This window comes from Neomonachus schauinslandi, chromosome 1 (genome assembly GCF_002201575.2).
Source record: "Neomonachus schauinslandi chromosome 1, ASM220157v2, whole genome shotgun sequence".
Lineage (NCBI taxonomy): Eukaryota > Metazoa > Chordata > Mammalia > Carnivora > Phocidae > Neomonachus > Neomonachus schauinslandi.
Window position 1 is genome coordinate 134,171,384 of NC_058403.1, and position 13,970 is coordinate 134,185,353.

Here is a 13,970-nt window from a genome sequence, read left to right on the forward strand (position 1 = left end):
GATGGTTTTCTTAAATTTAGTGGGAGATTGGGTGCAATGAGCTTGAAGTCTCTTTCTGATTCCCAGTTTACAGGAAGTTTACTTAACACAGAGGAAAATATTGACACTAAATTGTTGGCAGGAGGAGATATTGAAATAGCCCCCATTAGATGTAAGAAGCTGACCGCATGGCTCCTGGGAGACTTTTGCATCATTATCTGATCAGTTCCAAAGTGAAATATCAATACGATTTAAAAAGGAAAGAAAGCAAGAAAGAGCCACTTAACACAGCAATTACAGAACTATATGATTGTTCAATAAATGTTTAGAAATGATCAAAATTGAAACTATTGAATTCAGAACTCTAATGTACAGGTCAAGAGGACCCTTCTTTTTTTTACTGAAAGAGATTATTATATGACATTTATCAGTTGAAAAGATTTTTTGTTAATAAATTAAACTGTGGCAAATTTCTTAAAATTCAAATCAAATCAAAGCACTTGGTATTTAAAAACCAACAACAAAAACAAAACAAAAAACCAAAAACCTCTCTTTAAGTAAAATGCCATATGTTTAGTGTATTCTTTTTTTTTTATATCAACAAATACCATTTAGGTGCTATGCAGGCAACCTACTTTTTTTTAAGCCAACAGAAGAAATGTTATAAAACTGATGACTGTACTAGTAGGTATGAGTTCATAAGACAGTAGCAATCCTTATACAACATGAGATGTTCTCATAGAAGAAAAAGACACTTTATTTCTGTCACATCTGTTTTCTGTGCATGATTATCTCACATGATCTTCTCATTACCAGAGCACCTAAAAGATTTACTTGCCTAGAAAGATTAAATATTGGAAGGCCTAACATTCTCTAGAATCCAGATCATTTTGGTCATCTCCACACTGCACATCCATGTAGGGCAAGATAATGGCACCTCAGAGGAGGAGTCACTTTGACAGGATGGGGTCCTCTGTTTGCCTAGAGTACCAACAGGTATTCAATACCTAGACCTTCCAAACCAACACTCCTTCTTTTTTCTGTACCTCTCAGGACAACTCCACACCAGAGGAGGTTGGGGAAGGCAGGCAATGTTTTTCACATTGGCCATAAGCCAAAATGAGCTTCACTGTGATGAATCCAGAGATTTTCTGATCCTTAGAAAAGGTATGGAAGATATGAATAACTCTGTGGATAATTTGCAAAGCACTGGTCAGGTCCACAAATGTCTCCTTTCTGTCATGTTCTCCACTTAAGTTTTATTCATCAGGGGGCTTCAGTGCTTTGAGGTCTTTCAGACTCCCTATTAAAATGCTAATACTTCTAGGGTAATAACTTGAGAACTCTAACACAAATATCATTAAGGACACAAGGGCTGGTCTGGAATTGGGGACCACCAAGGCAGATAAAAAAAATTACAAAGCAAAATGTTGGCCTTGAAATATAAGTCGGGACCTATCTTATATCAGAGGTATAATTTATTAAAAGTCTTGTTGGTCCTAAATTTGACTATACTCCAAAGGGAAAGTGTATTACCTAAATTTAGTATTCCCGAGAGACTAAAAAAATACCATTAAACTGCAAGTATAAAATATTGTTAATGTATGATGTTTCCATAGTAAACAACCAAAAATAATAAAATAAACTCCAACTTTAAAAGACATAAGAAGTTAAAATGTTATCTTTGAATTTTGACATGCTCAGTTATTGGAGAAAAATGTTTAAGAAATCTCTTCTGCAAGATTGGAATAGCATAATACTTTTTTTCAGTGAATACTAAATGGTAAACTTACATCGGAATTAAATCTCAACTGGCAAATGTTGCATGATATGATTTGCTTTCTTCGATGAGGAAGAGGAACCCCGAATGTATGATTTATTACAGCTTTCTGAATCGGGTCCATCTGTAATGAGAAAGAAAATACAACAAATAGAAATAAAGCTTGTCAGTTCCATTGGAATGTTGCCTATTTCATTAAAGAGCCAATCTGTACAGCTTGAATCTACTGGTCACATTATAAAAAACATTTTTATTCTAAGAAATAGCCTTTCTACTTTCTTGGAAAATAGACAATAAGCTCGAAGCTCAGTATGATAAGAAAATGATAAATGTACCCATTAGAGTTTGCATACTAACTGTTTTTTCTCATTTACGATCAACAATTGTCTCAATTTGATAATCCTCAAATATAATTAAAGGTTTATCAAAACTCAAGTTATTGCAAATGCCAGCAATCTTACACAGAAGTGTGTCTATGCCATTGCCCCAAAATGGACTTGTAAATAGACTTGGTCAGATGAGCAGTTCTGAAAATAAATTATGCACCATAATCCAACATTAACCTTAGGCTACGTTTGGTATCTTTTCTATGTTAAGAATATAGTATACAAATCCTGCTTTCTTTTCTTTTCTTTTCTTTTTTTTTTTAAGATTTTATTTATTTGAGAGAGAGAGATTGAGAGAGAAAGAACACATGAGAGGGGATAGGGTCAGAGGGCGAAGCAGACTCCCAGCCGAGCAGGGAGCCCGATGCGGGACTTGATCCAGGGGCTCCAGGATCATGACCTGAGCTGAAGGCAGTTGCTTAACCAACTGAGCCACCCAGGCACCCCCAAATCCTGCTTTCTAAGAATTCAAATGCAATCAAAAATCTATTCATTCAAAAATCATTTATTGACCATTTACTATAGACTGCTATCCTATGGACTTATTATTTGAGGTTCAGAGAGTCTGGACCAGACCAGTTATCTCTCTCCATCCCATATTCCCAGGATAGGTGAAGGGACACCAAAGACATAATGTCAGCAATCTGGCTCTGATAAAACTCACCAGCTTTGTCCTACCATCCACATCAGGGGTTCTCAACTGTTGGAGTCAGATAAAAATTTTGATCTGCTTCTTAATACTGGTGCAACCTCTTTGCTCATCTGTGTCTCCTAAGGTGGTGATGATGTTCAAAAGTGGTAATTTGTGAAATTTACCTAGCACAGTCAGTGCTAAGCACATTAAGAAGTCAATAAATGTTGGCTATTATATTTCTCTATTACAACACATGTGAAGATCAGAGTTAACTTGAGCCTCAACCTCCTATAATCATTGTTGGCACACTACTAATTTCTCACATGGCCAAGAAACATTTCAAAATAAATCAAATGTTACACATATGGCTATGACTTCTGTTGAATGCCTGCAAACTTCAGAATTCTTAACTCTCATCAGATATAAAGTTCTTCTGAGAGTCCTCACAATGGGTTTAGATAGCTCAGAAATAATTTGACACACACACAAAAAGCTAAGAATGTGTCTGTGAAATACTTTAATATTCAGCTTCTTTGATACATTATAGTTTATTAATTATCCTAAACAAGTCATTGATAAATTCCACCTCCTTTTGTGTATTTCAGGTTATCAGAACCAGTTCATTCACAGGCTGTCTTCATAGTAGGTAGGAGGAAGCTTCTGTCTATTTAGTCATAATTCCTATTAGGCTGTCTAGGCACTCCTAATGTACAATAAAAATAATAGCATTCAGCATTTATTGTCTTCTATGTGCTAAGCACTAGGCTAGGTGGTTTATATATTAAACAGTTACAATGATCAAGAAGAACTCATGGGTGTAATCATTTTTATCTTCCATCATCACTTTACATTTTTTTATCTGATGTTAATCCTTTCCCAGATTCTGGAGGAAACTCAGCTATCCCATGATTTTTCTGGTCATTTCCAGGTATTAATAAATTCGAGGATCCCCTTTCTCCTTACTAGTGAATTTTATCATACTTTTTTTTTTTTATCATATCATACTTTCTTTTTAAGCAGTTTTATTTAGGTACAATTTACATATAATAAAATTTAGCAATGGTAGGTGTAGAATTTGATGAGATTTGGCAAATACATACAGTACTATTTTACACAAAACATTTCCATTTCCTGGGAAAGTTTTCTCCTGCCCCTCTCAACACCTGACTCCCACCCCCTACCTCTGAAATCACTGGTGTGCTTTCTGTCACTATATTTTTACCCTTTCTTGAAGTTCATATAAAGGGAATCACCTCCATTTCTTTAGAAGCCCAAATGAAAAATGCACAGAGCTTGAGAAAGCCAAGAGCCACACAAATGTGTGAATCTGGGCTACTTCAATAGCCTTCATTCTGTTTCCTAGGATCACTTTTATACTTGTTTAACGTGCCATCACAATGCTTCTCTGACAACAATCATAGAGAACACTCGGAGATAATCTGCCTTTTAGCCAACAGCTAAAGAAAAATTAAAAGCAGAAAGAGGTCACGGACTTAGAGGTAGCTGCTTCATCATATGTTACTGCATCTGTTCGGTGCATAAATGGGGCCTATTTCTATTTAGGGATAAGGTGAATTATGTCTATAATCCATTTAGGAATACTGAAGTCCTCTTTTATGACAATATAAAATAAAAATAAATTATACATCTATATTAAAGATGCTCTCTGAAAACGAATGGCGCTGAATTTTTATCATATATCAGTAAGCAGCATATTATTTTGGCCTTTCAGGAACACTGGGAAAGCAGTGACCACATTCAATCCAAATTTGTGTAGGAGGTGTTTTGGAACTAGACACTTGATGCAAATGTGGCATATTCTCTAGATTTAATTCTTTTATTTGAATTGAATGATGTTCTGATCACTGTGAGTATAAAATCAAATTTCAAAATGCAAAGTAGTGTATTCTTCAGAGACAATTTTATTTCCCAGTATAATTAAAAAAGAAAACCCACTTAACTGAATTATATTTCAAAGATGGATTTCACAAACTATAGTTACACCAAAAAAGTAATTATCTTTATCATTTTAGAAATCCAGTACAACGAAATGATAAGTTTAATGCCTTTATTAATGAGCATGAATCATATTCACCTCTCTAATATATGCATCTATAAGTAAAACCATTTACAACAAAGAATCATGAAGGGGCAAAATCTAAATAATAACCAGTTCTATTGTTACGTAGTTAATTAAATGATACCACATGGTATGCATCTATTACCAACCAAGGGGACACACACACAGCCACTTTGATCATTGTCTAAACATACCATTATTTGCCATTATAATCAAATATTTTGTTTAAAAAGAAAGTCATATGTGTTGGTTTTTCCCACAGTAGGTACATACAATACCTTATTGTATGTATGCATATTATCATTAGGAATTTTTCCACAAAATCAGTCTCAAGAGATGCCAATGTGTGGAGGTAAGAAAAAGTGGTTCTTGGGTCAAATAAACTGCAAGAAACCTCGATACTACAGCTTGGACATTCACAGTACACACTAAAATGTTAAATTCTCTGAGATGACCTGCAATAAAAATATCTGATTTGAATAAGTAATTTCTAAAATAATATAACCAAAACTTTTGTTTTCTTTGTCTTTAAATTTAGCATCCTTGTTCAAAGCATACAGTTTAGAAAATAATGATCCGGTAATATAAACAACATAAAAATATGAATGAAATGGAAAGCCTTCAAAAGAAAGTAAAGGCATTAAATTAAAAACGTAACACAAAGAAATGAGATCCATAAGAGCTTAGATACATTTCACTTAACTCATGCAGCATGGAATTAACTAAATTAAATGGTAAAATCTACATGCTATTTTAATACATATTTACCTAATTTCTAAAGTGGGATATTCTAAATACATTACCCAACCCCCCAAACAAACAAAAGTGAAGAATGATACACTACCTATTGATATGCTTATCCAAACTCTAGTCTAAAATTCAATTTCAAACTCAGCCTATGGCCTTATTTAAAGCCAAATGAATATGTTTTTCTTCATTTTAGGCTTAAGGATCTTTGCGTTTCTATCTCAGGTCTTGCTTTTCCCTCCCCTCCCCTCTGGACATTCTGCTAAATTGATTTGTAAACGAGTATACAAGGGACAGGTCCAGCTCAAGATTCCCTTCTCCATGATGCCCCTGGTATTTTCTGAGGATGGGGGTTAGCCCTGAGTTTACATTTCCTGCTCTTAAGAGACTTCTTCTCTTTCTGTTCCTATTATTATTGTGGTTTTCAGTTTTAAAATCAAAGAATAAAAACTGAAATGCCAGGAAGTTTAGAAGTTCAGAAATATAAAGGTGGTCTATTCCAGCTGGTATTTCGATGTAACAATTGCCAGTAACAATAACTCTAAAGGTTACACTCACAGGAATTTACTGTGTGTTTTTATGTTTATAAACGTCATTTCCATCCTATCAACTTGCTGAGAAACTCTCATTGCCCCTTGCCTACTATCACACAACCAATACATGGCAGGGCCAGCTAAGATGCACAACCTCCTACTCTGACCCTCCCCCCCCCCCCCCCCCCCGCCCTGTCTCCCTCTGGTACCACCATTAAGCTTTGTGATGTCCACTGTCCTGGACATTTGTGACTCTGTAATATTAGGTGACACTGGGTTGAGGCCCAGGTGGATTTACTACATCAACTATGAATTAACAAAATTTGAGTTTATATTACCTATATTCACGCATTAGAAAACACTAATAAAAAATCCTAATTATCCCAATCCTGCAACAAATTTGTTCATTTGAAACATATGCAATGTTGACCTTTTTCTTTAATCTTTTAAATGGACGTATAACTTACATTAAAAAGTGTATACATCTTAAGTATATCATTAGTCGATTTTTTTAACCTATGCATACTTCCATGTTATCACCATCCCAGTAAACATATAGAACATTTTTAGCAATCTAAACACAGAAGGTTCCCAGAATGGAGTCACAAATTTGGGAGTCCCCAAGCCACCTGCACTTCTGACAAACTGGCTACAAATTTGGGGGTTACCATGACTCCTGCAGGTTTGATAACTTGCTAGAATGATTAACAGGACTCAAGAAAACACTATACCTATGGTTACAGTTTTATTATAAAGGATATAAATCAGGACCAACCAAATGAAGAGCCCCAGAGGGTGAGGTCTGGTAGAATCCTGAACATGGAGCTTCCACGTCCCTTCCCCAAGAAATTAGGATGCATCACCCTTCCAAAAACCGTCACAGCTAAGAAATTTGCCCAAACCTTGCTCTCTGAAGTTTCCATTGGGGTTTCTATACATATGCATGGCTGACTGAATCATTGGCAAAGTGAATGAACTCAATCCCTAGCCCCTTCTCCCCTTCCTGGAGGTCCAGACCGGTATTACCTGCTCAAAGGCCAATCCTCTAATCACATGGCTAGTCTTTCTGGTGACTGACCTCCATCCTGAGTCATCTCATTAGCATAACCTCCCGTGTTATCCAAGGTGGGCATGATTCACAAAGCCCCTCATCACTCAGGAAATTCCAAGATTTTAGAGGTTACCTAAAATCTAAAAACTGAGGACAAAGATAGCCAAATTCTTTATTACACAACAATTGTACATCTTTGTATTTTTGAATGCATATTTTTAGAGTTGTAAGCATAATATAGAATATTTTCTCTTTTTTTATTTAACAATATATCATAAGAATACTTTCATTTAAACATAGTTTTCATACTTACCAATTAAATGGTGGCATCTATTTCATTAAATAATTGTACCACAATTTACTTAGCTTATTCTCTGTTGTTGGATATTTAGGTTGTCACAGTTTTAAATAGCACTGCACAGATCATCTGTATAGGTACCACTTTTATTAAGAACCACAGCCTCTTATGGCTCAGTCATTAAGCGTCTGCCTTCGGCTCAGGTCGTGGTCCTAGGGTCCTGGGATCGAGCCCCGCATCGGGGCTCCCTGCTGGTGGGAAGGCTGCTTCTCCCTCTCCCACTCCCCCTGCTTGTGTTCCCTCTCTTGCTGTGTCTCTGTCAAATAAATAAATAAATCTTGAGAAAAAAAAAAAGAAAGAAAGAAAGAAAGAACCACAGCCTCTTAGAGCTGGAAAGAGTCTGAGTGATCATATTTTGCCTTCTCATTCTGTTGACAAGCCCACTAAAGCCGAGAGGTGTTTCTACCAGTAGTAGAAAATGGACAGTAAAACCAATTCTCCACATCCCGGTTCTAGGTTCTTGCAGCTATAATATATTACAGCAAGTCTAGTCCTTCCTCTTCCCCATTCTTCCCCAGTAGGAAGTAACAAATGGTTAAGATGTAGTCTAGGGGGCGCTTGGGTGACTCAGTCCTTAAGCGTCTGCCTTCAGCTCAGGTCATGATCCCGAGGGTCCTGGAATCGAGCCCCGCATCGGGCTCTCCGCTCAGCGGGGAGTCTGCTTCTCCCTCTCCCACTCTGCCTGCTTGTGTTCCCTCTCTCGCTGTCTCTCTCTGTCAAATAAATAAATAAAATCTTAAAAAAAAAAAAAAAGATGTAGTCTAAAATGTTGCTGCTCTTATTTGCCGGCTGTTTTATTTTAATCTTTCTAAGCGTCTATGTCTTTACCTCTGAATGGAGTGTTAATCATGCTGGGTTATTATGAACAATGAACTATACAAATTATACAGAGCCCAGCACTGTGCCTGTCACACAGAAAGCACTCGATAAAGGTAAGCTCTTCTTCTATTATTAGTTTATAGAATGATAATAAACATCACCATTCCTTTCCAGAAGCAGAAAACTGAAAAAAAAAAAAAAAAAAAGAGTAGAAAGATGCCTTAAAAATTCCAAGTGATTCAAAACCATCCAAGAAAAAAATAAATTTAACTATAATAAACTTTATAGTTGAAAAAAAATAACAATAGCTAATTTTTTTTTAATTTTGTTTTTTTTCGAGAGAAAGAGGGAGAGCAGTGGAGAGGGGCAGAGGGAGAGAGAGAATCTTAAACAGGCTCCACGCCCAGTGCAGAGCCTGACATGGGGCTTGATCTCACAACCCTGAGAGCATGACCTGAGCCGAAATCAAGAGTCAGATGCTTAACTGGCTAAGCCACCCAGGCACCCCAACAACAGCTAATTTTAAATGAGCACTTACATGTGCAAAAGGCACTGTCTATAAGGCCCATATGTCTCATTAGGTCTTCACAGTATCCCTACAAGGGAGACATTTTTGTTTTCTCCTTTTAATAAACTTTATTTTTTTAATAGCAGTTTTAAGTTCACAGCAAAATTAAGCAGAAGGAACAGCAGTAGATCCTTTTTTTGCTTCCATGTTATGTATGAATATGTTTAGGTACAGAGACTTGAAGTTAATTGGGTTAGGGTTTCACAGCTAGGCAGTTCTAGAGCTGTGGTGTGAATTTGGATAGTCTGATACCATCATTTTCACAGTTTTAAACACTGTGTTAGATTTTCTTTCCTCAGCAAAAGAAAAAAATGTATACACACACACACACACACGCACACACACACAAAGAGGGTGGTGGGGGAGAGAAAATGTCTGCAACATCCAAATCAATCAAAGATTATGTACTCTGGCTACACAGAGGAGCTCTAGAAATCACTATGATTTCTAAAAGATAACATATCAAAGCCAAAATGTTCAAGGCATATTAAAAGGCAATTTGTAGAGGAGAATATCTGAATGGTCAATAAAAAATAAAATGTATTAGTTATTCTGGAAGTAAAGTATAAAATAACAAGGAGACAGCAAAAACAGCCTGACAATATTTTGTATTGACAAGGATTTGGGAAAAGTGCATGAAAACTTGGCATCACCTTGTAAAACTGAAAATGAACTGAACATAAGATCTAAACATTCATCCTCGGGAGAAACTCTGGCTTATGTGCAATACAAGATTATTACACAGAAGTTCCCTGCAGTTTTGTTTGTATCAGTAAAAACTTTAAAACAACCTAAATAGCCAATGGTAAATAGTTGAAGAGCTATAAAATGGAACACCATACAGATGTTATAAGGAATCACTTAAATATTTCTTTATCAGCAACAGCAGATAAAATAAAATGCATCAGAATATCTACAATATGACATCAGACACTAAAAAAGAAAATCGCACATGCATAGTCAATAGATAAAGTAAGAAGGAACGATTAGGGGAGCACCATTTTACACCTTCTAAAGAAATAATGTGTCTAGGAAATGGCCATCAATTATAGCTATTGAACAAAAAGAGACAACCAGACAGCAGGCATCTCTTGAAGAAGTACAAAACCACCTGTAAGGAAGTCATGCTCAAAATAACAAACCTGCATCTGATCAAGCCTCTAGATATAATTACCCATTCTTAGGAAATAGAGGGACAAAAGAACATGGTAAAAGCCTCTACATGGATAGAGAAAGGGGAACCCTCATGCACTGTTGGTGAGAATGTAAATTGGTGCATCCACTGTGGAAGACAGTATGGAGGTTCCTCAAAAAATTAAAAATAGAAATACCATATGATCCAATAATTCCACTATTGGCTATTTACCCAAAGAAAATGAAAACAATAATTTGAAAAGATATATGCACCCCTATGTTTATTATAGCATTATTTATAATAGCCAACATATGCAAGCAACCTCAGTGCCATCAACAGACAAATGGATAAGGAAGATGTGGTATGTATACATATACACACATATATACATATAATGGAATATTACTCAGTTATAAAAAAGAATGAAATCTTGCCATTCGCAACAATATTGATGGACCTAGAGGGTGTTATGCTAAGAAAAATAAGTCAGACAGAGAAAGACAAATACCATATGGTTTCACATATATGTGAAATCTAAAAAATAAAACAAATGGACAAATAAACAAAAACAGAAACAGATTCATAAATACAGAGAAGAAACTGGTGGTTGTCAGAGGGGAGGGGAGTGGGGGGGCAGGAGAAATAGGTGAAGGGGTTTAAGAGGTACAAACTTCCAGTTATAAAATAAATAAGTTATGGGGATGAAAAGTACAGCATAGGGAAATAGGATCGTATTAACGCCGTATGGTGACTACACCTCTGGGCGCTGAGCACAGCATAATGTACATAATTGTTGAACCACTGTGTTGTACACCTGAAACTAATATAATAATATATGTCAACTATACTTCAATTTAAAAAAGTCTCCACATTAATAAAATCAATACATTCCAAACTGTAGGAAACAACAGACCACATGTCAGGTTTTTTTAAACAAATAAGTAGCCAGAATATAATGGGAAGAAGACCTATAACTTTAAAGACATTTAAGAGACATAGCAATTAATTCCAAACAATGGGGCTTCAACAGACCCTGATTCTAACAAACTGTATAATAAATATTAGAAGATAATCAGGAGGAAATAAAATTGGATATTTTAATAATTGTTTTTTTATTTTCAGTTGTGATCATTGTAGTGTAGATATTATGGCTATGATTTGCTTCAAAATAGTTGAGGATATTTGAGAGCTAAGGGAGTGAGGATACTGATGAAGGTTGGTCCTGAGTTGAAAAGTACTGAAGGTAGGTGCTGGCTATGTGAGTTTTCATTATATTATTCTATTTTTGTACATGCTTGAAATACTCCATAAGAGAAAATTAACAATAATTACACACACACAAACACACACACACACAATCTATAAATGATTTGTGGATGCATAAATGTTTATCTAAGAGTACGTGAACCGAAGCAGAAGGAAGGGCGCATACCAAACGCACAACAGTTTTCTATGGGGGATCCCAGAATGTGACTGGAACAGTGGCTATAGAGGACTAGAGCTACATCCAAAACATTACATTTCTTCTCAGTATGGAACTAGAAGCAAAAGCAACAGAATATTAATAGTTGTAAAATTCTGGGTGAGTATGGGTTTTGTTATAATATTTATAATATTTATTTCTTTTAAAAGATCAAAAAGTAAAAGATCATGTGCAAATCCCTCAGTAGATTGTACATGGGTGAAAATAAGTTGAGGGATGATGCCTTTATATTTCTTTCCTTGAAATTTGGGCTGGTAGGGAATTTAACAGGAGCACCAATCACCCAAGATCAATACTCCGCTCTGAGTGGGGTGTATGAGGGTGCTGAATGCAGATACACGTTAAATCTCATAGTGTCTCTGCTTTGCCAAATAGCAAAGGATGTGCATGAGTTCGTTCAACAAATAAATTCATTCGACTAGAGGTAGCCTTATTCCCATGAATCTCATTAATCAGGTCATGCCCAAATCTGCTGATTTAAATCAAGTAGGAAATATAACACAGAGAAGTCATACAGGCACATTAAAGGAATAGCCATTTTTCAAAGCTCCAACCTTCAATTCTTCTGTACATTCTACTTTCTCTGCCTTGAAAACTCTTTTCCCCATGCTTTCGAGTGCATCTTCTCCTGACTAATGCCTACCCACATTTCAGAATTCAAATTTTCAGGACACTTAGCTGGGACCTCGTTCAAATCGGCTTAGTCCTCCCACTTACCCAGAGTAACACTCAATCGCACCATCAACTTTATCCCTTGACTTGTCTCTCCCAACAGATAGTTAAGTCAAGGCAGGGCTGGGTCCCCTTGTTCTTTGTCTCAGCAATTAGTAGAGTGGCTCCCACTTATCATGAGCTTAACACATGCCTTTTGAGTTGATAGATAAACTGCGTAATATTGAAACCCCATATGAAAACATAATACCAATCTTGGAATGGTATTAACAATAACAGTGAGAAAACATGGATTCCACAAGGAAACCTTAGGCATAGGAGGTGAAGTGAGTCTATTAGAAGCAAAGTCACGTGAGAAATGACTGTGATAAATATGGGATGTAGGATATAGACTCTGGGAGTATAATCTAGAACTCTAAGCTACCAAGCAGAATTTGCTTATAATCTATCACCATCTAAGCAATAGGGCCATTGTTGATAGGTTCCTTCTTTCTTTCTTTTTTTTTCTTTCTTTCTCTTTTTCTTTCTTTCTTTCTTCTTTCTTTCTTTCTTTCTTTTTTTCTTTCTTTCTTTCTTTTTTTCTTTCTTTCTTTTAAGATTTTATTTATTTGACAAGAGAGATAGAGAGCACAAGTAAGCAGAGCGGCAGGCAGAGGCAGAGGCAGAAGCAGGTTCTCTGCCTAGCAGGGAGCCCGATGTGGGACTCTATCCCAGGACCCTGAGATCATGAACTGAGCCAAAGGCAGCTGCTTAAATGACTGAGCCACCCAGGTGCCCCTGATAGGTTCTTTCATCTACACTTTATGTGCCAACATGAGATCATTTTCCCCCAGGCATCTTCCCAGACAAAGGCTAACAGCCATACTGGTCCCCTGCTTGGTTAAGGAGAAGATGATTTTGTTCAGAAAACAAATACTTGAACTTCAGTGAGCAAAGATATGTCCAAATGTCAGAGATTCATTGTCAGTAGCTCTCTGCTATGGTTACTTTTCCTAATGTTCTGTCAGTAGGCTAATAAAGTGAAATGTAGAAAGCTCAAAGTAAAGGATGGATTAGCTTGAGGGGATCTTAAGACATTATTTTTCTTAGAATCATTTATATGACCATGCAAATTGCATTTAACCACTGTATCATGGCCCTGTCATGGAATGCCCATAGATACATGCATTTTGATATTTTTAAGTGCAAATATGAAATCGTTACCAACACAATTTCTCCGTCATGGAAGTTCAATCCTGGTTACAACTTTAGAAATTATCTCTTTGTGGTATTTTCAGTGGGTAGGGCCTATGTTTCATGCATGTTCATAGGCCCTGTACTTCTCATTCCTTTCTCTGGAACTCAGAATATATTTAAAATTTATAAAAACTTCTCAGTTTATAAATGAGAAAAGCTATACCCTGAAGTGGGGGAGGGAGTCTGAGAAAAAAAGGAAGGGAAGGTGATTTCAGTCCACTAATGGGCTTCCTTTTTCTGCAACATTGATATTTTTTTCTAGCCAAGAGAATATTGTTTTTTTGAAAAGAATGAATCTTGACTGATCACACTAATAATGCCTTGTAGAGAAGATTTCAGTGTCTAATTTGGACACTTTAGAAACTTTGTTATCAGTATTACAGGGACTTAATTTAACTCAGATGTTTTGATCAGAGTCCTGCTTCTGGTGGACTTAAATAAGAAAATCTCTTTCAAAGACAATGAATGCCTAGGGTGCTTGTCTGTGCAAGAAGTCAGGTTTCTCAATA

The 13,970-nt window shown here is 36.2% G+C and overlaps 1 protein-coding gene across 1 annotated transcript in view; it reads right to left on the reverse strand.

The window, feature by feature from the left end:
- ZNF385D (zinc finger protein 385D) overlaps positions 1-13,970 on the reverse strand; it is a 298,743-nt gene that overhangs the window by 110,165 nt on the left and 174,608 nt on the right. Inside the window, exon 3 of the mRNA XM_021678802.1 lies at positions 1,773-1,883. Within this exon, the coding sequence (XP_021534477.1) occupies positions 1,773-1,883 (111 nt within the window). The remainder of the gene's footprint in view (positions 1-1,772; positions 1,884-13,970) is intronic.